This window comes from Carettochelys insculpta, chromosome 1, assembly GCF_033958435.1.
Source record: "Carettochelys insculpta isolate YL-2023 chromosome 1, ASM3395843v1, whole genome shotgun sequence".
Lineage (NCBI taxonomy): Eukaryota > Metazoa > Chordata > Testudines > Carettochelyidae > Carettochelys > Carettochelys insculpta.
This window is the reverse complement of record NC_134137.1, coordinates 275,676,732-275,697,951: the sequence shown is the minus strand read 5'-3', so window position 1 is coordinate 275,697,951 and position 21,220 is coordinate 275,676,732. Positions and strand designations below refer to the sequence as shown.

General features: G+C 41.6%; 1 protein-coding gene across 3 annotated transcripts in view; it reads right to left on the bottom strand.

The window, feature by feature from the left end:
* RIC8B (RIC8 guanine nucleotide exchange factor B) overlaps positions 1–21,220 on the bottom strand; it is a 54,606-nt gene that overhangs the window by 19,033 nt on the left and 14,353 nt on the right. For 2 of the 3 annotated variants that reach the window (XM_074983841.1, XM_074983843.1), the window contains 4 exons: positions 12,475–13,083; positions 8,415–8,509; positions 3,495–3,648; positions 1,993–2,088 (listed from right to left, as the gene is read on the bottom strand). In XM_074983841.1, coding sequence (XP_074839942.1) covers positions 1,993–2,088; positions 3,495–3,648; positions 8,415–8,509; positions 12,475–13,083 — 954 coding nt within the window. Of the gene's footprint in view, positions 1–1,992; positions 2,089–3,494; positions 3,649–8,414; positions 8,510–12,474; positions 13,084–13,556; positions 13,724–21,220 lie in introns of all 3 variants that reach the window. The other variant, XM_074983842.1, reaches the window with a different exon arrangement.

Genomic DNA, 21,220 nt, shown 5'->3' with positions numbered 1-21,220 from the left:
CTATGGATGCAAAGTCAAGCACTCAGAAAGCAGGAAATGTCATAAAAAGGTTGCCTGTGCAACCTTAGTTTGGCCCTTTTGTCCACACACATGAAGATCATGTAATTAGAATTTGCATCCGAATGTATGCACAAGGGGGCCATACTAAGACAACCTTAATTCTGTCAATTTCTAACTTTTGAGAGGTTGACATCACCACCTCAGTAGTGAACTTTTAATGTAGTTTGTGTGTAATTAACAGAATAGGTTCCCAGGGAAGTGACTGTCAAGCAAATGAATATGGGTTTAGGTGGGGAATATGCAGCAACTACAGATTTCATCAAAGTAAAAACCAAGCATGATTTAAGAGTAACGCACAAAACAAAAGATGCAAGGATAAAGATGTGGTAGGACAAGGAGCTAGACTACGATTTCAGGCCTGGCCCTGAGCAGAATGTAATTGGAAGCCACATCATCCAAAGAGTTGCCACAGGGGACACTGCAACTCATCTTATCTCCTGGCCTCTGGCCCCTTTGCTGCCAGACTCCCAGCCAGCCCCAGCTCTCACCTGCCAGGGCTCTTTGACCAGCAATGTCCATGGTCCTACCAGATCACAGTCATTGCTGGACCAGAGAATCCCAGATCAGAGAGGTTCAACCAGTATTGTAATCTATGACTAATGCTCAGTTGAAATGTACTAAAATACTAATGGAATGATAGCTCTACCACTGCACGGAAGCCTATTTTATTAGTTATAGGGAGGATCTGCAGAAGTCATTAATGGACCTGGGTGCGCAAGTCCCATTAGGCTCTTTTGAAAAAGTCATTCTCTCTCATACCTTATGGTCTCAGTTCCTATCGTAATGTTGCTGAACAGAGGCTCTGTGGCATAGGCCATGGAAGTTGGGCCCAAGCAATCCAATTAAATCCTGGACCCATGATATTTTCTTGTAACTGAAACAATTCATCTAGTGTCCCCTCTGTATATTTTATCTTTACAGATGTGCCATGAGGTTACATTCCAAGTATTACATTTTGTATTTTTGTATCTTACATTTTGTATTTTAATCTGAAGGACAATTTCAAGTTCTTCAGTCTGTTAAATATTTTTATGGTTGGATTTAAATTTTTATTTGCTGATATATCCTGCATTTATCGTATGACAATGTTGATTCTCTTTGTACTACAGTAAAACTCCAATAGTCCAGCATCCAAATGTATGGCACTCCCAATAGTCCAGCACCAAAGTGGCAAGAGCCTAGCAAGTGAGCTTTGGCAAAAAACGAGTCACAAGGCAGTGAATAAAGTGCTGTATTAAGAGTTTTAAGTTACTGTATTAATAGGTTACGTGATTAATAGCTTAAGTGATTAGGCAGCGCTGCACACTACTGTACATAGTATCTTCTGCTTTCTGTATTCAAAGGCTTCACCACAATAATGATGAGTACTGTACTGTACATTTATTCTTTCATTCTATGACTAAATTATGCATTACAGTATGTACAATAAAAAGGGTAAAGGGTTAAAAACTAAAACATTACAGTATACTGTATACAGTATGTACAATAAAAAGGGTTAAAACACTTTATATAGTGTGTGTGTATTTTTATTTAATATATATATACACACACACACACACACACATATACATATACACACACACATATACATATACATATATATATATATATATAAACCAGTTTATAGTACCCTCCTGTTAGTGCATCATATCCAACAATCCAGCACCATCCAGGTCCCAAAGGTTCCGATTATCTGAAGTCTACTGTACTTTGAAATCAGATTATAACATTACATTGAAAACATTTAATGTATATTAATATTTTTGTCACTGAGCTGAGAGAAGATAACAAAGACATTGCAGTTTCTTAGGGATATAGACAACTTTTAGAGAAATTTTAAAATACAATCAAACTTTCCCTGTGCTGTAGAAGCCTGAAAAATTTTGCTGCATGTTTTATTTTCAGGCTTCTAAATTTATATCTGAACCTTACCTGAGCTTTGATAAACTTCCTGATGTTCCGATGAGCTCGGCAACATTCTGTTAGTAAACTCAGAACTGGAGTTAGACCTTCTCTGTAGCTGCTTCCCTGAAGTGGAATAATAAAAAAAACCCCAAGCACTGGCTAAATTACAAAAGTCAGACAACATTATACCTTATATGTTATATGCAGTTCTTATAGGCATGCTTTGCTTGAAACTTTAAAAAAAACAGTAAGAGTCTAATTTAGTAGGCAGGAAAGTGGAAAAGAACAATTCTTATTTTGGCAATGAAATGAAGGTTCTTCCTTCTCAGTTAAAAAACCCCTTCAAATGTCAGCAACACATAAATGTTAAGAGTCTCACCACACACTACTACAACATAGCCATTGAAATCTTTCAGTAAGAAGTTTATAACAATATTATGTAAAGTCTTCCTCTAAATTAAAACTTTTGCACAGAAAACCTCAGCATGAAAATAGATTACAGGTTGAACTTCTCTAGTCCAGCACCTTCAGGATGTGACTGGTGCTGAATGAGAGAATTTGCTGAGCCACAGGAGGTCAATGTTGTACTGTACTATACACAATTTGAAAAAAGCGTATGAACATGGTACCAAAATTCTTCAGAAGTCCATAATTTCTGATGCTCCATTCAGTAATTTAAAAAGGAACGTTACATTAACTGAAAATTTTCAAATGAAGATTAGCTTTTAAAAACAACATAACCCAAAATATTTTCAACTGCTTTGAATTTTGAACATTACGTGCAATGCACAATTTAATGGTGCAGCTTCAGCCTTCAAAATTCTCCTTGTGCTGTGAGCTCACTTTAAACACATTTTGTTTAGCAAAGCATTTAAGGTTTCATCCAAAACCCAATGCATATTGGCTCAGAACTTAAAAGCCTTCATTTAAATTATTTGCTGAACTCTGTCCTGATCAAGTTTTGCTGATCTCACTTTTCTATAAGTAGATGGTACTGTCTTCAGTGTTAACAGAAATAAAAAGTTTAGTTAGTAAAATCTGACATCTTAGCCACTAGAGACAAATGGTTCACATTAGACACTTTTTATAACAATAACTGTATTTTAAAACTTCACTGTATTCAGAGGAAACAGAATCAATATCACTTTAGAAAACTGGTTGGAAATCAGTCTGGTTTTATCATCTGTAAATAAATTCTGACTGAGTGGGATCTCTTCTTTGCTCTTCCCTGTTATTTTAATAGTGGTGCTATGAGATATACATGTTTTACTTTTATACATCACATACCTCTTGACATGCTTCATAAATGTATAAAGAATTCTGCATTAATATACTTATCACATGAACTTTCCAACTCCAGAATGGGTCTGACCTGCCAGATTGCTGAATGGCATACCATTCCTTCCTCTTAAAGATTTAAAACTCTGAAGTAGAGGAGGAAGGTATATGGATCTCAAGTTCTGCTTCATGTTCATTTCTACCTTTGCTACTAGGCATGACTTTTGTGAAGTCCTTCCGTGTCCCCATACCTTGTCTATTCTTTTCTCCATGAAATCCAGCAACACTTGAATGGCATCCATATTCATACCGTTATATTTTAAAACTGATTCTTCTTGGGTTGATGAACTAATGAGAACATCCAAACAAGAAACTGGAATATTGCTTAAAAGGTTGATTGCGTTACTGAAAGAGATTTTGAGAAAGACTGTTACTCTCAGTCTACCAACCTTCCTTAAACTAAGCATGGAAGAGATTAAAAAAACCAATTTAAAAACACATTCCATCAACACAATTTGTTTTTTCTACAGAACATGGCATATATAATCAGCATTGTGCTTTCAATTAATATTTAGTATTTTATCTAGTTAGTCCTTTAACAACATTAACACTGACTGAAAAGTATATCATTACCAATACTGCTTATGTGCTTAAAAATAGCCAGTGTAGGAACTGAAAACAAAGCAAAATACTAACTATGAATAAGCAGCTTGCACCAAACATATCTAACTAGGTATTATTATTGCCCTCCATCCCAGTTCTATCTTGCAACTTGACATTGTGGTTCTAGTGCAAATTTAGTTTGTTGTCTAAGACTTTCAAACACCCAGAGAATGTTGCTGTGAATTTGAACTAGAAAGTGTAATTCTGTAGTAACTGCAGTAGATATGGTGTCCTTTTGCCTGAAGTATTAGCTTCCTTTCTGAAAAGGATGTCAACAAATTTCAACAGTCTCTGTATTATTTTACTTTCCTTTAAAACACCTCTCTTTTAAGCAATCTAAACGCATCCAATTTCCAACAACTCATACAGCAGGAAACAGAACAGAATTCAATTCAACAAATATTTGGTGGCTTCAGCCTTTTCATAGAAAGACCCCTTTTTACTGGTTTCTTATTAAACAACTGAGTTCCCAAACACCTACAAAATTAATTTTCTGGATCACTGTGCCTAAGCTATTCTTTTCAATAAATGAAGCCCAGCTTTCTGATCTTTGTCAATTCACTGACAGTTTTATTTGTGGTAGAAGAGTGTATGAATTCTCCAGCTACCAGGAAGTCAGTGACTATGCACAGATCTGCACAATAGCGTTTGCATTCCTACTCCAGGGGGTAGAAATACTGTGTATATTACTCTCCTCTTTTTAGCTTCCTAGAAATCATTAATCACTGGGACATGACGTCCACCCACTCGCACTCCCAGCCCCCTCCTGATATGCAAATTTAAAAGCAAAGGCCTATTTAGCACAGCTGAACTCCTGAATTAAAACCTTGTTAGTGAGCAAAAAATGGCACTTGCTGTACTATGTGATGCATTAAGCAGCTCATATTCAAATATTAAGCAATGACGTGACACTCACATTAGTAGCAAGAAAACAATACAGTTACTAAGCTAGTTAAGGAAAACTTTTACTTACTGACATCAAACTACAGGTTAGCATTCAAAATAAGGAAGCAAACTAAACCATATTTCAGGGCAGGCAGCCAACACTTGGTGTTAGTATACAATAAATCCTCAAGTTTATTTTGAGCCCAAGGGTTCATACAAAGGCTCCTTAATAGGCTGTCCAAGTCATGCATTTGGATAGTAAAATGCATCTTTTTAAAAAAAAAAGACTTGAAAAATGGGAGTCAGTTGAAAATGTGGTTTATACGCTGAAGAGTGACTATAAAAATATGTTTGTGATGCAAAGAAGCCACATAAAATTTGCTCAGTTTTCAACAGAGATACTTTTTACAACTGTCAGCCCTGCAGATGCCATCCAAAAATCAGGATTCTGAAAGATAAGGTCTGTTCTGTTTGAATTCTGCCTCATTTCCAGCAATAAAGATTCCACAGTAAGAGTTCTAGGAGTTCTATTGTTGAAACAAACTTGAAAATAATCCAGTGCTATCAGAAGTTAAAAAGAGTAGAAATATATAATTACTGAAACTATTATTTGGAAAGTAACATCTGTGTTTACTTACAACTACCTCTGCGGGGATTCAGCAGGTACTCAACCCCTCTGAGTTTTATGAGGTGAACCCCCCCAGGCTGAAGCCATCCCAGTTCCAGAATTGCCTTACTACAGCACATCATGAAGTTACCAGACAAGGATTTAAGTTAAGAAAAGCCAAATTTATGGTTGCTTAGGAAGTGTTAATTTTGTCTCTTTTGTGTCCAGTCTGTGCACTGAATGAAATGAGGTGGGGGAAGCGTGTAACCATATAATTAAAGACTACGTCAGTGGCCTATGCTCCAAGATGTAGGAGTGGAAGAGGCTTACTACTACAGTAAATCCTCGAGAAGTACGAGTTAAGTGCAAATCAAAACCGCTCCCCGCTGGCCCCCGTCCTCCAGGCCCTGGCTCCCACAGCTGGAGAGCCCGGTGGGGAAAAGCTCCTTGTTGTGCAGCTTCTCCCAGCTGTGGAAAACCTGAGGCTGTGTGGCTGCACCCCAACCCCCAAACACACACAGGCCGTGTCTACACGAGCCCCAAACTTCGAAATGGCCATGCAAATGGCCATTTCGAAGTTTACTAATGAAGCGCTGAAATGCATATTCAGCGCTTCATTAGCATGCGGGCGGCAGCCGCGCTTCGAAATTGACGCTCCTTGCCGCCGCGCGGCGCGTCCAGACGGGGCTCCTTTTCGAAAGGACGCCGCCTACTTCGAAGTCCCATTATTCCCAGCTCATGGGAATAATGGGACTTCGAAGTAGGCGGCATCCTTTCGAAAAGGAGCCCCGTCTGGACGCGCCACGCGGCGGCAAGGAGCGTCAATTTTGAAGCGCGGCTGCCGCCCGCATGCTAATGAAGCGCTGAATATGCATTTCAGCGCTTCATTAGTAAACTTCGAAATGGCCATTTGCATGGCCATTTCGAAGTTTGGGGCACGTGTAGACGTAGCCACACACTTCCCCCAGCAAGGGGAAAACAGGGAGAAGCAGAGCTCTGCAGAGGCTCCAGCTGTTTGCTCCCCCAGCCAGGGGAATTCCAAGGAACTCCCCAACCCTCCCACCCCCAGCCAATTTACACAAAATTTGATTTATGTTGAGGTTGCCCATGATGCAACTGAAGTATACATCAAGGGACTACTGTACTATAAGCATATGTACAATAGGACTGAACTCACGTTCTGCTGACAGATAGTCTTGAGCGTGGCATTTCTTGATTTTCTAGTGCCTGACTCTCTAACCTCAACAGCACTCAACTTCCTAGGTTGTGGTGTTTTTTTGTTTTTGTATGGTGTTTTAGAAAGACAAATGGTATTATATACTACAGCTGGAACCAATTCACCTCTCCCCTCAACATGCATAATCAACAGGCTTTGAACAGGTCAGCACTACAGCACAACCTCCTATCACTTGACCAAAAGGACTAAGTTCATTAACTGGAAGCACAAGAAGGTTGTTGTCCCAAAGAGATGGAGATAAACTCCTGCAGCCACAGGCTTGGTCTGGGAGGTGATCAGGGCAAGGAACCTTGCCCAGAAGGTGGAGGAGTTTCTGCCCTGTTGTGGTGGCATATAACTCCATAAGTGATGTGCCAGATCCTCCGAACAGCATGCATAACAACTGACAAAGACAGAAGTGAACAAATCTCATCAACATTCTGCTCACTCCAAGCTGAGTTTTAGAGAGAGAGAGAGAGAGAGAGAGAGAGACAGACACAAACACACACCGAGTAACATTCCTTTAACCTGGCCTCTGATGGTCCACAAATACTGATGGCCTGGAATCTGTCAAAAATAGTCCCATTTACAGAGACTCCAGAAAAATTTGATGGTCTAGCATATAGTAGTCCCTAGATATTTGTGTAAATTATGGGGCTTGGGTGGTAGGTTGGGGATTAAGCCTGGGGTGGGTTAGAGTTGCAGACGGGCTGGGGAGGGGGGTGGAGTTGAGCCGGGGTGCGCAGAGGCTGGAGCCACGGCATGCAGGGGTGGTGAAGAAGCTGGGGACACGCAGGGATGGTGACATCAAACAGTCCAGAAAATTTGGTAATCTGGCACCTGTCTGGTCCCAGACGACGCACTAGATTAAAGGAATTTCACCATGTGTGTGTGTTTTTACATATTTGTGCCTAACTTGCAAACCACAGTTCAAGAAAACTTGGTGGAAAAAAAAACAACCACTTTATAGAATTCCACTTTATAGACTCAAAAAGCAAGATTCAAGGCAGCTGCAGACTTCTCAAAGAGCACAGGAAGAGGACCTGGTAACTAAGGCAGTTTAATGGCATTTATACATAAATAATAGATAGGACAGTGGAAGGCAATTTAGAAGTTTAACTATTGCAAGCCCAGTCATATGCAAGAGCACAGATCCAAGATCATGAACTTATTGCAAATGTTTCACCTTCTGACAGATTAAAATGTATACCTGAAATGATACTAGCCCCTTTAGAATATCTGTACAGAAATTCTGCTTACTGGTGACCTAAAACATCAGACCAACTATTCCAACCTAGTGCATCAGAGCAGTACAAATTATACACAAGATCTCCAATTGATCTTTATGAGAGATAATTACAGTTAAAGATAACTTCAAAGAATGCTGCAGCTAGAATTCCTGTAAATAATTTTATCTTCAATGTTTGCACAAGGGCCTTTTTACATTTCCGTGTATTTACTTAACAGTCTTAATAGACATTTTGACCTACTGATAAATAAAAAGAAATATTTAATTCTTTAAGTGGCTCTCAACCTTTCCAAACTACTATACACCTTTCAAGCATCTGACTTATCTGGCATACCCACAAGTTTCACCTCACTTAACTTCCCTATTGTTTTTGTTACCTGTTGTAAAACCAGGCAAATATGTAGGTTAGTTGATGTACCCCCTCAATAATCTCCAAGTGTCCCCTCCCCCCAAGAGTTACCTGTGCCCCTGGTTGAGAACCTTTGTTCTAACTTTTTTTTTTTTTTTTAAAGTTATCCCTCAAGCATATTGGTTCTGTTAATTCTACCAACCTGTGCAATTCTTCAGTTTTGTCTTCAGTAGGGCCCACGGTTAATAAGCAGTGGCGGAGGATGGCAGCCATATAACGAAACTGATGAGATTCATTCTATATAAATATAAATTATGAAGATATTTTTCATTTTGACGATTGCAAATGAGGGTTTCAGGTCACTAGAATAATAGAAATTAAAGATGGAAAATACCCATTAGATCATATAATCTATTTCCTACCAATAAAGGACTGCATTTTCAGAGTCCATTTGAATGCTTGGTGGAGCCTAAGTTTACATGATTCTGTTTCCATTATTTCCTCTGGGAGATTATTGGGACTCACTTTATCCCCCCTTAAAAGATCAACAGGATTCAAAGAGCCTGAGTTCAGCACCTAGCCTCCCTATACATAATGAGTGGGGAAAGACAGGTGCCTCAGTCTAGGATTCACAAAAGCCTGCACACTCTGAAGTTTCCCCAATTAAGTCTGCCCGTGGGAGATTCCAAGACAAGGAATTTGTCCTAAGTGGTGTCTTCTTACAGAATTTGGCATCTCATGGCATATCTACACCCACGGTTAGACCAGCGATGCTGCAATCGATGCAATGGTGTCAATCTAACAGGTCTCATGAAGACGTGCTACATAAATGGCAGACCATTCTCTGCGTGACTCCTGTGCCCCAGATCCCTCAGAAGAGTAAGGGAAGTCAATAGCAGAGTGTTGTCTGTTGACACAGAGCAGCATATACACTGCTGCAAATTGACCAAAGTTAAGTCAACTTTGGTTATGTAATTTACATAACTGAAGTAGTGTAATTTAGGTCAATTTACAACTGTAATGTAAACCAGCCCTTAGTCTAACATGCAGAGAGCACCTCTCCTTGTTTGGCCTTCTCAGCTGCAAATTCTCTTGGCACAGGAATATATGCCACTTTTGCAAGAAACTCGGGGGAGTGACAGAATCACCCTTATCCATGATTCAACTCCCTGATTCACCTGATGGGGAAATTGATGCGAGGCTCCCTCAATCTCTGATGCTGACACTGGTGTATTGTGGAAAAATAATGAAAGAATCATTGGAGAGAACAAATGATGGTTTGAGAACTCACCCACAAGGTGTGAGATTCAGGATCCAATGACTAATTACAGTGACACAGTTCCAGCAGAAGAGAAAGAGGGAGCTCAAAGCAGACCACCCCACTGCCCAGTGGTTAAACCCAGGGCCCAAATTGCTCTGGACCTTCAGTGTCTAGATGCCCAGCCTGGGAGTTACACTGAGCATGCTTAGATTCAGAAACATAGGCATATGGAACTTTCACAGCAAAAATTCAGCAGAGAATGGTTTGCCAGCAGCAGAATGGGGATTTTGTAAATCCCACTGGGACCTGATTCTGGGATTTTGGTCCTCAAAGTGTCAGTTAGGCAAGCAAGTGTTTATGCATCTAGCGTTTCCAACACATTTCCTAATTATGAACTCTATTTTGATAGTCAGACAAAATTATACTTTGGTCAATTTCAACTCCAATTTATACCACAACTACCTTTCTTTCCCTGCCATTTACACCCATGACATTTTGGTATTGCTATACTGCCCTTTACCCTCCTCATTCCATGAAGTGTCATTTCTCTGTAAGCTTTCAGAACATCACTGCTCTTTTTTGCACTTCTGCATCTCACTACAGGTTGGGAGAAGGGGGCAGAACTCATTCTGGGGGCACTATTCCTCTTAGAAGCCTGCACAGCTAGAAGCAGAGGCAGAGCCAAAATTCCCATGTTTTCTCTCTCTCTCTCTCCTTCCTCCTTTCTTTTATCCTTTTCTTTGACCTTACTCAACGTGCTCACTCATCGCACTCACTCAGCTTATCCTTCCCTATTTTTAAAATAGACTCCCCCACTTGTCCCTCCAAAAAAAGGTCCAAACATATAATTAAAGTGTGCCAATAAGCACCATAATTGTTTCGGTGTACATATTACCTCTGTCCTCTTCCCTCTGTGTGTGTGTGTGTGTGTGTGTGTGTGTGTGTGTGTGTGTGTGTGTGTGTGTGTGTGTGTGTGTGTGTGTGTGTGTGTGTGTGTGTGTGTTAGTTATATATATTTTGACTGTTAGTTCCTGTTGGCAGGAATGTCGCTTAAGTATTTGCACAGCAACTACCACAATAGGGCTCAATGAGATTTGGCCACTGGCATGCTACTGTAATAGAAATGTTGGACCACCACCCACGACTTACAGATTATCACTCAATATCAATTTAGTTCTGGCACTATTACGCTGAAAGTCTCTCACCATTGAATATTGTGTTTCAAATAGGAGTTTTCCTAGATTGAATTTCATTTCTTGCTCATGGGAATAAACTCTTTAGATCCCGTTATATTTTTCCATCCTGCCTGATGGTCACAACACCTCCTAATTCCGCATCTCCAGCACACTTAATTAGTGTACTGTTTACCTCTTCTTCCAGTTCATTAAAAAGGATGACAAACGAAACTTTGCCTAACTACAATCCCTTTGGGAATGCTAAAGTTTAGAACTAGAGAGAATAGTTTTACTGAAGTACTATTTAGCTTTGGAAATCTGCAGCAAACAAGTTACTATAAAAGCTTCATCTTGACACACCAAATAAAATTTCGAAGCCTAGAAGTGATCCAAACACTAATTGTGATATAAAAAAGTGACCCAAAGCAACTGGACTACTTCTTCCTTTCCTCATGCTCCCTCAGTACAAGCTATTGCTTCAGTTTACAGCAGCTTGTTTGGCTTCTCCAAAGCTCAAGTTCTGAGCTGAAACCTCCATGTTTCTAAAGATATTTCAACAAATGAATCACCATGAAAACTCCACTGCTGAGACTGTTAGTTCTCATATGCATAAAGCTCCATTATTTTTGATGTTTCAGTGGGACAAAACATTGGGAAAGATGCAGTATCAATCATCTTGAGAAGTCCACTATATCTGTATCAAGACCCTTCCTTTAAGGTGCCAGAAAATGAAGACAAAATAATGAAGAACTGGCCAGACAGCTAACTGCTGATCCTTCTCTTCATATTTTGGCCAAGCCATGGTTTCACTTGATAGTCTACAGGACTTTGGGAAGTCTGTTGCAATATCAGTTGGGTTCATATTGCTGGGGGAAAAGGCAAGCAAGCAAGCAAGCAGTTTCCAAGAGCTTAGTTTAGTGGACTAGATCAGAGCTAAGACTGCTTTTCATGAGGTAAGTCCCTAATTACAGACTACCTAGTTAAAAAAATATGGCATCCGACTATTTGGTGCACTGTGATTGTTACGTGATACCAAATTAACCTTAAATCTTTATGTTCTCAAGGAAGATGACGACATTCAAGGCTCCTTTCCCCTTTCAAAACCATGTAAAGACCAACTTGCTGCTCAATCACTATTATTTTAGGTTGTTTTGGAAACTTTTTAAAATTCTGGATGGGGAAAAATGTTTAAGGCTATAAATTGCTCTCATTAGGGCAAGCAATAACTCCAGTGGATTCTGCTCAAAAACTCACCAGATGGGCAAGATCTAGGAGAAAATACTCCATCCTGTCTTGAAAGATCTGATAAAACTAATAGACATCCACATGTTGTGACAACTGCAGTTCTCTGCAAATCAATTAGTTCTAATTAGATGACTCTTCACATGAAAATACTCAGTCTTAGATATTCCTAAGCAGAAGCCAGGGCTGAGAGAGGTAGTTGCTTTAAGGGCAGTAAGCAAAGGATGTTAGCCTATTTCCCTCTGCTGTCCCTTGGTCAGGAGACAGAAGCTTCATCTAATGCTACTGAAAAACCACAGAGATGGGAAAGTAGAATTTATCAGCATCAAGATTTACGTTTCAGAAGGACTTGCTACCCAGAAAGCAAAAATATAACATGGCTTGAGTCTACAGTTTTAAACCTTTGATTTTATGACCAGGTAATTCTGTTTGAGGAAAATAAAGTCATTTCTTTTCACCCATTTTTTTTTTTAATGCATACATTTATACAGCACATATATGTAATTGGGGGTGTGATATTTTCCACCTCTGAGCATACACAGACAAAATAAGCCCAAATCAAAGAATTTCAACTCAGACCTTACCTCACTGTGGACATTCCAACTGTCGAGTGTCACATTAAAGAGAGCTTTGAGTGCCTCAATGGCACAATCTGTTTCTTGCAGGGATAAAGGAGATCCATTATGCTCATCAGCAGCTTTGTACTTGTCTGTCCACCTTATACTAAATGAACTTTCCAAGGCTTGAGTCAAAACCTGCAACCCTTGTAGCTCACGATGCAACTGTGACCTAATATCTGTGTGCAGAAGTGACAGGAGGAAGAGAAGGCGCAAGTCAAAACATTTAATGTCCTCAACAAACTGTTGGTCTTTGCATTTTTTCAGTAGATTGCAAAGCATAGCTGCAAGGTTCAGTTCCAAACTAAGCTTCTGTGCAATGGCACTATTAAAGACTATGTTACAGAGGCATTTTAAAGCTTCCACTATAACTGGGAAATAGGACACATCCTCCAAAGAATCTTCTGTCATGTCCAGCTTTGCCAGCCTCATCAGGATCTGCATGTTTTCCTTTGTCGTCACAGGCACTAAAACCTTCTTATCTCTGGAGAGAATCCGAAGGGCTTCAAGACAAGCAACTTGAGATGAAGTGTTCAGGTCTTTTTCAAGGATGTTTAAGATTCCTTCACACAGTTGCTGTGCACACATACAAAAACAAAATTTCAATCATTGTCATTTTGAATGAAAAGTCTTTTACTACTGTCAAGCCATAAAACGTACGTCATTTTCTTCAAATATTTTAGTCTTATTTTATGTAGGTCATTATTAACTTTCCAAAACACTAACTATTATAAAAACAGTCAAAGAATATCATTGAAGCTACATCTACACAAGAAGCATCTGTCAAAAGAAGTGACTGTCATAAGGGATTTGCCAGCAAAACTTCTGTCAACAGATTGCATCTACACATAAAAGTGAATAGGAAGAGCAATCCTCTCTGTCAACAGAGAGCAGCCAGACTGTCTGGCCCTTTCTTGACAGAATGGCCAATCGGAAGCCGTGCAAAGAGGGCTGCCCAGTGAACCAGAATCCCTGTCTGTCGACAGAGGGCCCCGGAGTATCAACATGGCTTCTTTTTCAACAAAAAACTGTCGAGAAAGGCGTTATACCTGAATATGCAGAGATATAATGCTGCTGGCAAACTTGCTGAGATTTGTCGATAGACTGTCGACGAAGCACATTTGAGTGGGGACGCATCATGGATTTTTTCGACAAAAGCCCAGTTTTGTTGGAAAAACCCTTTCATGCAGGCTCGGCCTAAAGGTTTTTCTTATACCTATGACCAAAATATGGATACAGATAGAGATGACAGTGTGTCTTCTAGGTCACAGGCAAGCTACCAGTTTCACCAGAACTACAGCTCTATGCATTATTCCTATTGTGTCACAGCAAGACTTTTGTTACTTTTCTGTAAGCAGAGTGGGTCCTTATGATATTTGTAGTATTTTTTAAAAAGATTGTATGATTTTGGTAGTCTTAAATATTTGGAATACAGTACCAAATCTCTTCTACTAACCTGGCAGCTAAGTGGTTCTTCCTACACATGCATACATCTCCCCGATTTAAGACCCAGTCTGAGTTTCCCTCAACTTTGACTCCGACTGGTATTTAATGGTCTTTTTACTAACAGACAAAAGAAGGCATATGAAAACTAGCAAGATGAGACACAGTGAAATGCAGACTTTTAGCAATTTAAACTAATGAATATGCAGTCATAGGATAATTTCAAACAATGCCTGCAAAACAGTCATAGGTTATCCTGATTAAGAGACTCCTGATCAAAAGGACAGAATGCTATAGAGGTATTCATATTATAGGCCACTGTTAATTTGCATAGCTGCTGAGCAAAACACAAAAGTGAATTAGAAATCCAAAGATAAGGAAAACAATATTTCAGTTACAGAAAGATTCATCAAAGCACTCTGAATTCGCTTAGATTTGTAGAAAATCAGAATAATCAACCTAAAGAAAGGGAAGACAGGACAGAAGAGACTACACGATGGGACAGGGCTACGTAAAGTTTTTATGGTCACAAATTCAGGATGACATTACTCATGGATGGCAGAGTCACATGTCTAGTTATGAAAGTCTTCCCCAGTAAGTGGTAATAAAATCTTTATTGCATTCTATACAACTCAAGACCTTTTTTTTTTCCCCCATTTAACTTTTCCTTTGCTTCTTGTCCCTTGAAGTGTTAGTTACTAGTGAAATAGCGTAGTCACTCATCTGGGTAGTTCTTAGTGGCATTCATTGGTACAGTATGAATCAGTTCATGACCAGAAACACATGCCACGTGTGTACACACTTCTCATTTTCATATGAATACTGATATACTGTAACAGTTTTCTACTTAAGGAAATGTTTCATGAATTGGCTTTTTCAGCACTAGAATAAGTGCTCATAGCTTAGACTCAAAGCTAGAGATCAAAATTCCACTGGGTGTACATCAGGGAATATTGTTACAGCAATAGCTAACAGTACAAAGAAATGTGTTGAAACAACATATTATTCAACAATACTAGGCAGGTCAAACTGTGATTCAATGCTGTAAGATACACCAAATTGCTAAACAGGAAAGCATACAATACAATAATCAAAGTGGGAGACAAGTTGGTTATTGACTGTCACACACAGCTACCAGTATATTTGGACTGTTTTGGTTTAAAGACCTACCAGTCTGCCTGCATTCTTTGCCTCTAAAAGTTTATCTGTGAATCTTTTTGATAACCACTGCTGTGTACTTATAGTTGTACCATGTACAAGGAGACCCCTAATGAAAGCCTGATCCAGTGGCTACTGCAGCCAATGGAAATGTTTTCCTTCAATTTCATATGGCTTTAGCTCAAGGTCTAAACCAGGGGTCAGCAACCCCTCCCCCAGCACACCTACCACTCTTGGCACACAAGCCAATTTAGAGCAGCACACAGCTGGAGCTCAGCCCTGCCCTTCCTTCCCTGATGCAGCAGGTGAGCCCCCCCTGTGGAGTCCCAACCACAGTGTGGGGCAAAAGCCCTAGTCCCCGCTGCAGAGCCCTCGCTGCAGTGCAGGGCTGGGGACCCTGCTGGCACGTGGGGCTTGGGCTTAGGCTCCAACTGGAACATGGAGCTGCAGCCAGGCCCCACAGTGGAGCTGCAACTCAGCCTCTGCCATGGGGCCAGATCCAGGCCCCCTGCCCGAGTGTGGGGCCAGAGGCCCTGTGGCAGAGCTGCCACCAGAGCTGCAGCCAGACACCACTGGAGTGCAGGGCCAGGGCTTGGAAACCCTGACTTTGCATGTCACTGCTGTGGGGACAGTATGCCTCAGGCAGAGTAACTGCACAGCCCATCACCTCCACACAGGGGCCAGGAGTTCAGGGCCCCCCGCCTGCCTTGTGTCCAGACCAGAGGTGAGTCAGCAGGCATTTCATGGGGCTCAGCACAGGCCCAGACAAGCACCCATCAGACTGCTGGAAGGGTACCCACTCTCCCATGTTTTAATCCCTCAGACTGAAAGGCACTACTACTTTTCAGGGCCCTCTGGACACAGATCTGTCTGGCACCCTCTCTCGCCCAGCCCCTCGGAGCAGAACTGACCCCAGAGGTCTCCCCTGGTTAAAGCACACCCTCTCCAGAACTCCAGCCATAGGGAGAGGCTCCTGGCTTACCTCTACAAAGGGATACGAGGGAGGGATAGTGTACAGAATGCACAGGCACTTCACCCAGGGTCTAACACACGATTGCACCTTGCTCAGCCCATGAGAAATACGGAGCTGCACAAAACTCCTGAACCCTGCATGTTTCCCTGCCTGTCTCCTCATCACTTGTGAGCAGTTTTTGGGCAGGGCCAGGATTGCCTGGGGCTGTCTAGGACCTTCTGTTGCTGTGCAGGTCTTGCATCTGCAAACAAAGGGCCTTCTCCTGCTGCTGTTCTTCACCAGCCTCTCCTGGTCTGTTACCTGCACAGCATTCTCTATGACACACACACACACACACACACACACACACACACCCATTCCTGGAGTAACCTTACCTTCTGTGGGTTTATGGGGTTAGTGAGATAGGGTGTTGAGGGCTGGAAGCTCTGATCGTGGGGCTATGTTCTGGAGTTGCATCCCAAGAACTCCCTTTGGGACCTCAGTTTATATAGTGATAATTGAGTCCTGCTTAGCTATACCTTAACCAATCATTGTACTAAACAGTACTCTAATAAATCCAAACATCTTGTAAAACAGCCTGCAGAGTGAGGCCAGGGCTGGAGTAAGCACTTTTGTGTAATTAGGGGAAAAAACATTTCAGATCCCTGCAAGAAATGACCCTTCATATTTTTAAACTAACCCTTGACACAACAACGTTGGAGTCACAAGAAGGCTACTCTGCCAATTGTAAGTAGGACTGTTAGTGACTTTGAAAAGTATCACCAGCACTGCGACCACATACAGAGGTCAAAAGGTCAAATTTCAGCACTCCGCTTCACAAAGGTTGCTGGCTGCTGGTCTAAACCATTATTTAGAGCTGGCACTCTTGTTTGCAGTCTCAGCAGAAAAGCCATGAATTGAGTGTTTACTTGCTCACCTTCAGAACTGGTCCTTCCAAAAATCTCAGCAGGACAGAGATTCCCCATGCCCCTTACCTGCAACTGCCATGCTGTACTTACTGGACAAACTTAGAACTGCAGCTCTATCAGTACAGGAAAACCCCGAGCTGCACAGGGGTTGCATTCCTTGCAACCCCCACGTAATTCAAATTTCACATAAGTTCCAGGAGGGAGACCCCTCCCTCTTTCTCTGAGCCCCTGGGAGCCAGGACCCAGGCACAGCAGCTGCTGGTCAGTTTCCCAGCTCTTTGCTGCTTGCTGGAGCTGGGAAACTGACAGCACCTGGCTCCCAGCTCCCTGGGGGAAGCCCTAGGGCTGCTCCTTTCAGCACTCTGCAGCCACCTCCACCACTTGGAGCCAGCGGTGCAGCACTGAAAAGGGAAGCTGCACAGCCATGCCCCACCCAAGGCTCCAGCTGCCTCATTCCCACAGCTGGGGGAAGTGTGCAGCTGGAACCCAGGATTTCAATATTTGCATTAATAGGATTAATGCGTATGTCAAAATTGCGTGAAGTCAGGGTTTACTGTACAGCATGTTTAAAAAGCACCATAAGGGTGATTTTCAAAGGCACAAAGGGCAATTATTAAGCACCAAACTCCCACAGATTTTCAATAGGAGTTGCCCTGCCCCCCCAGGGTACCTTTGAGAATTGCACTTGAAATTCCGTTAAGGTTAAAAAAAAAAATCATTTCATTGTTCTGAATTGTGGTGAACAGTAGTAAAACTTATGTAACACAATGGTGAAAACCATGTTGGTTGCAAACTGGAGATAAACACAGGAACATCACATATATTATTTTTATTGTGTCGGTCCGAGCAAGGCTCTACCATGTCCCCTTCCTGACCCAGGCCAGAAAAGGGCCCTGCCCAGCCCCCAACAGATGCCCCCCTCCACAGCCCCAGCCCCTCCCCTGGCCACTACAGGGCCAGTTCAGCTCACCAACTGAGCTTCCCTGCGCTGTGTCAGTCCCTCTGCCACCCAGTGCAGGCCCTGGCCCAGCCCCCAACAGACCCCCGCCCCCGCCCGCACTGTGCCAGCCCAAACTGCTCCCCAAGCCAGCGCAGGGCCCAGTCCAGCCCCCGATGGAGCCCCCTTGCACTGTGCCAGCCCCTCCCCCACCAAGCATGGGGCCTGGCCTAGCTCCCCCCAGTGGAGCCCTACCCCCACACACCATGCCAGCCCCACCTCTACCCTAGCCAGCGCAGAGCTCCCCACCCCCATACAACATGGGGCCCAGCTCATACACTTTGGATGTGTATTACTACTAGTTTCAGTTTAGAATTTTCCTCCAGCCCAACTTTCACTTGCAAGCAGAGCTGAAACCAGGCCTCTAGTTTAACTACATTTAAATTTAAAAAAACTTTCAGTCTCACAAATGATTTGTAAAGCATTTCCTGAGACATCTCTTTGATGTCTGCGTGTATTATACTTGTGGGACATACAGACTACAGAGGGTGTCACTATCCCAAAAGGTTAATCATATGTTTGATAATATGGTTAAAAGAATTTTTTAATTTTAAAAAACATTTAAGGTAACAGTAAGCAATTACAGGGTTTTAAGGACAAAGCCTTCCATGACAGAGGAATTAAAACCCTTTTTCCCCAGGAACAAAGTCAGATATGGGCTAAAAACAAATGAGAACATCTTTCAATGTTATCTCAAGCTGGCTAGACCCTGGGAAGCCATCAAGAAGGATGAACCTACTAGCAATGATTCAGTAAAGGAAGCTCGGCCTCTGCTGACACCGTACTAAAACTAAGGCAATGTCATAAAGACTACTAAACTGATCCAAACTGCCAGAGGTGGGCAACTTTTTTTTCTGCCCTTTAATACAAATTGAACCTCTCTAATCCAGAACTCTCTTGGCCAGCAACATTTGTAAGCCGGCATGATTTTAGTTAGCCAGACGACCACTTATCATGGGTGTGGCCAAGTCTCCTGTGGTCCCATAAAGTTTGCTTCCAGCCTCCAGTCCTGGCTCTCAGTGTTCTGTGCTGTTATTTAGCTGTAATTTATCCCTGAATGTCTTCTAAGAGTTCAGAAAGCAATGGAAATGTTGGTAATGCTGCTAGAAAATATGACCTCCCGTGGTCTAGCAAATTCTCACGTCTCGCACCAGTCAGGTCCTGAGGGTGCCAGATTAGAGAGGTTCAACCTGTAGTGTTCGGTTGTAAAAATAGGAGCAATTTTCGGAAGTGTGGGGGTGGAAGAGTAAATGTCATTGTTAACAGGGAATATTCTAGCACTACTGAAAGATGGCTGCATTGAGGTTGCATGACCAACCTTAACTGAGCATTTCCTGTCTTTCAGAAATTTGAGTTTTTGCTCAACTCAAGTGTTATGCAAAAGACAGATTACCAGCAACCTTAACTTTGCACGAACACAGGTTCCTCCCTCTCCCCCATCACTTAATTTCCTAGTTTTTTTAAAACAGGAAAAATGCATGTTATTTGTCATTTAGGCAGCTGTCCCTCAACATCCCACAAATTTGAACACCCAGCCAGCCTCCCACACACCAGCAAGGCTCCACTAGCTCTGTTTTACAGCAGGGACGAGCAAACTTTTTATGTTGGGCCCCACTTTTCATCCCTGAAATTAGCAGCCTGCAGACCCCACCCCCACCTGTCAAATGTGACCCAAACTGATGGAAATTTCAGTTATGTTCATATGAAAGAAAAAAAAAACCCTTTCAGCACAAGAAAGAAAGGAAGTATGTGGAATGTAAAAAACTTTATTAATCAGTATATAAATGTGAACACACATACATAAAAACAGGAACATATTTCAACATTTTTCACAAGATGGATGAGCCTGAGACCCCCGTTTTAGAGCACCTCTCAGCCACGTTGATGACCCCTGTAAGGCATTCCCCCTACAACCTGCCCCCCCCGCTAGCAGCAGTTTCAGGTCAATGAAAGCTCAGTTTGGTTTGTTGTAGCTATTGTAAACAATCGTGCTGACAAAATAAAAAACACCACACCAATGAGCTACACTGGGGATGGAGGGGGTGGGTGAGTTTTCTGTTGTTCCCCTTAGTGAATCACTACTTCCATTTACACATGCCCTTGGATAATATCAGGTACTAGAAAAAAAATAAGCTTTGCGTTACTCTAGCATACAAACCAGTAGCTAACTACTAGTCTATTGACTATAAACAGTGTGAATATGGATGGTTAGTTAAGGAACTAACTGCAATTTAAGGGTAAACAGCAAGAGTTTAGCTAAAAATACCTGCTTTCAAAGTTTAGTGGGTTCTCTTACATTTGCAGTACTTGCAGTTATGTCAAAGGGACCTAAAGCATATAGAGAGGCACCATATTCAAATACATAAAGCTATATATTATTCTACTTTAACGTGAGGATAAATAATTTGCCCCTACAGCTACCTCACTCTGAACTACATTTTCCTGTACAAGAGCTTAGAGATGCTGACAAAAATGAGTTTGGGGGGAATCAAAAGCCGTAATCAAATGTTACCATAGCATAGTGTTTAAACCGTTTTCACAGATTTTGCCTCTTACAAGCAGTGCAGTTGGGGATTGATTCTTTTGCACATCCTACACTTCAATGGGAATTCAGCATGCCCAAAGAATGCCCAATTTCAATGGGAATTCAGTGTGCCCAAAGAATGCAGTTTAAGATCCTTGTAAATTCTGTGGAAAATTCCCAAACTCAAACCCACTCATATGACTTTGTTAAATCTTTAATCTAGATTATCTGTAACCTCAAGGGTCAGGTCTTCTGCTTTAAAGCTAAACAGATATTGGCTCAACCTTAATGTTTCATGGTCTTAATGCAGAATTGTGAAGTCTGAAGATTTGATTTTGGAGACAGATGGAAAAATCCACTAGCTATTAAAAAGATTCTTAAACAATTCTACAGTTATCTCATTTGTTTGTTAAGAAAAACCCATTTTAAAAAGGCCTCAAACAGCTAAATCACAATCCAAGGTTGTGTGTTTGTTTTTGGAGATGGGAGAGGCAGGGCAAGGGGAGGAGGCAATGTGATGGAAGAGAAAAACAGTAACATTACATGTTTTCTATGAAGTTTCATGAAGTTAATTTTATGGGAGCAATGGCACTGCCTGCATTTTGGCATCATCAGGCACTACGTGCCAGAGTACACGAAGATCCCAAGTTACTTGAATACATGGTAACTGGCATCAGGTCATTTGCCTTCTCCTGGACTGGCTTAAGACT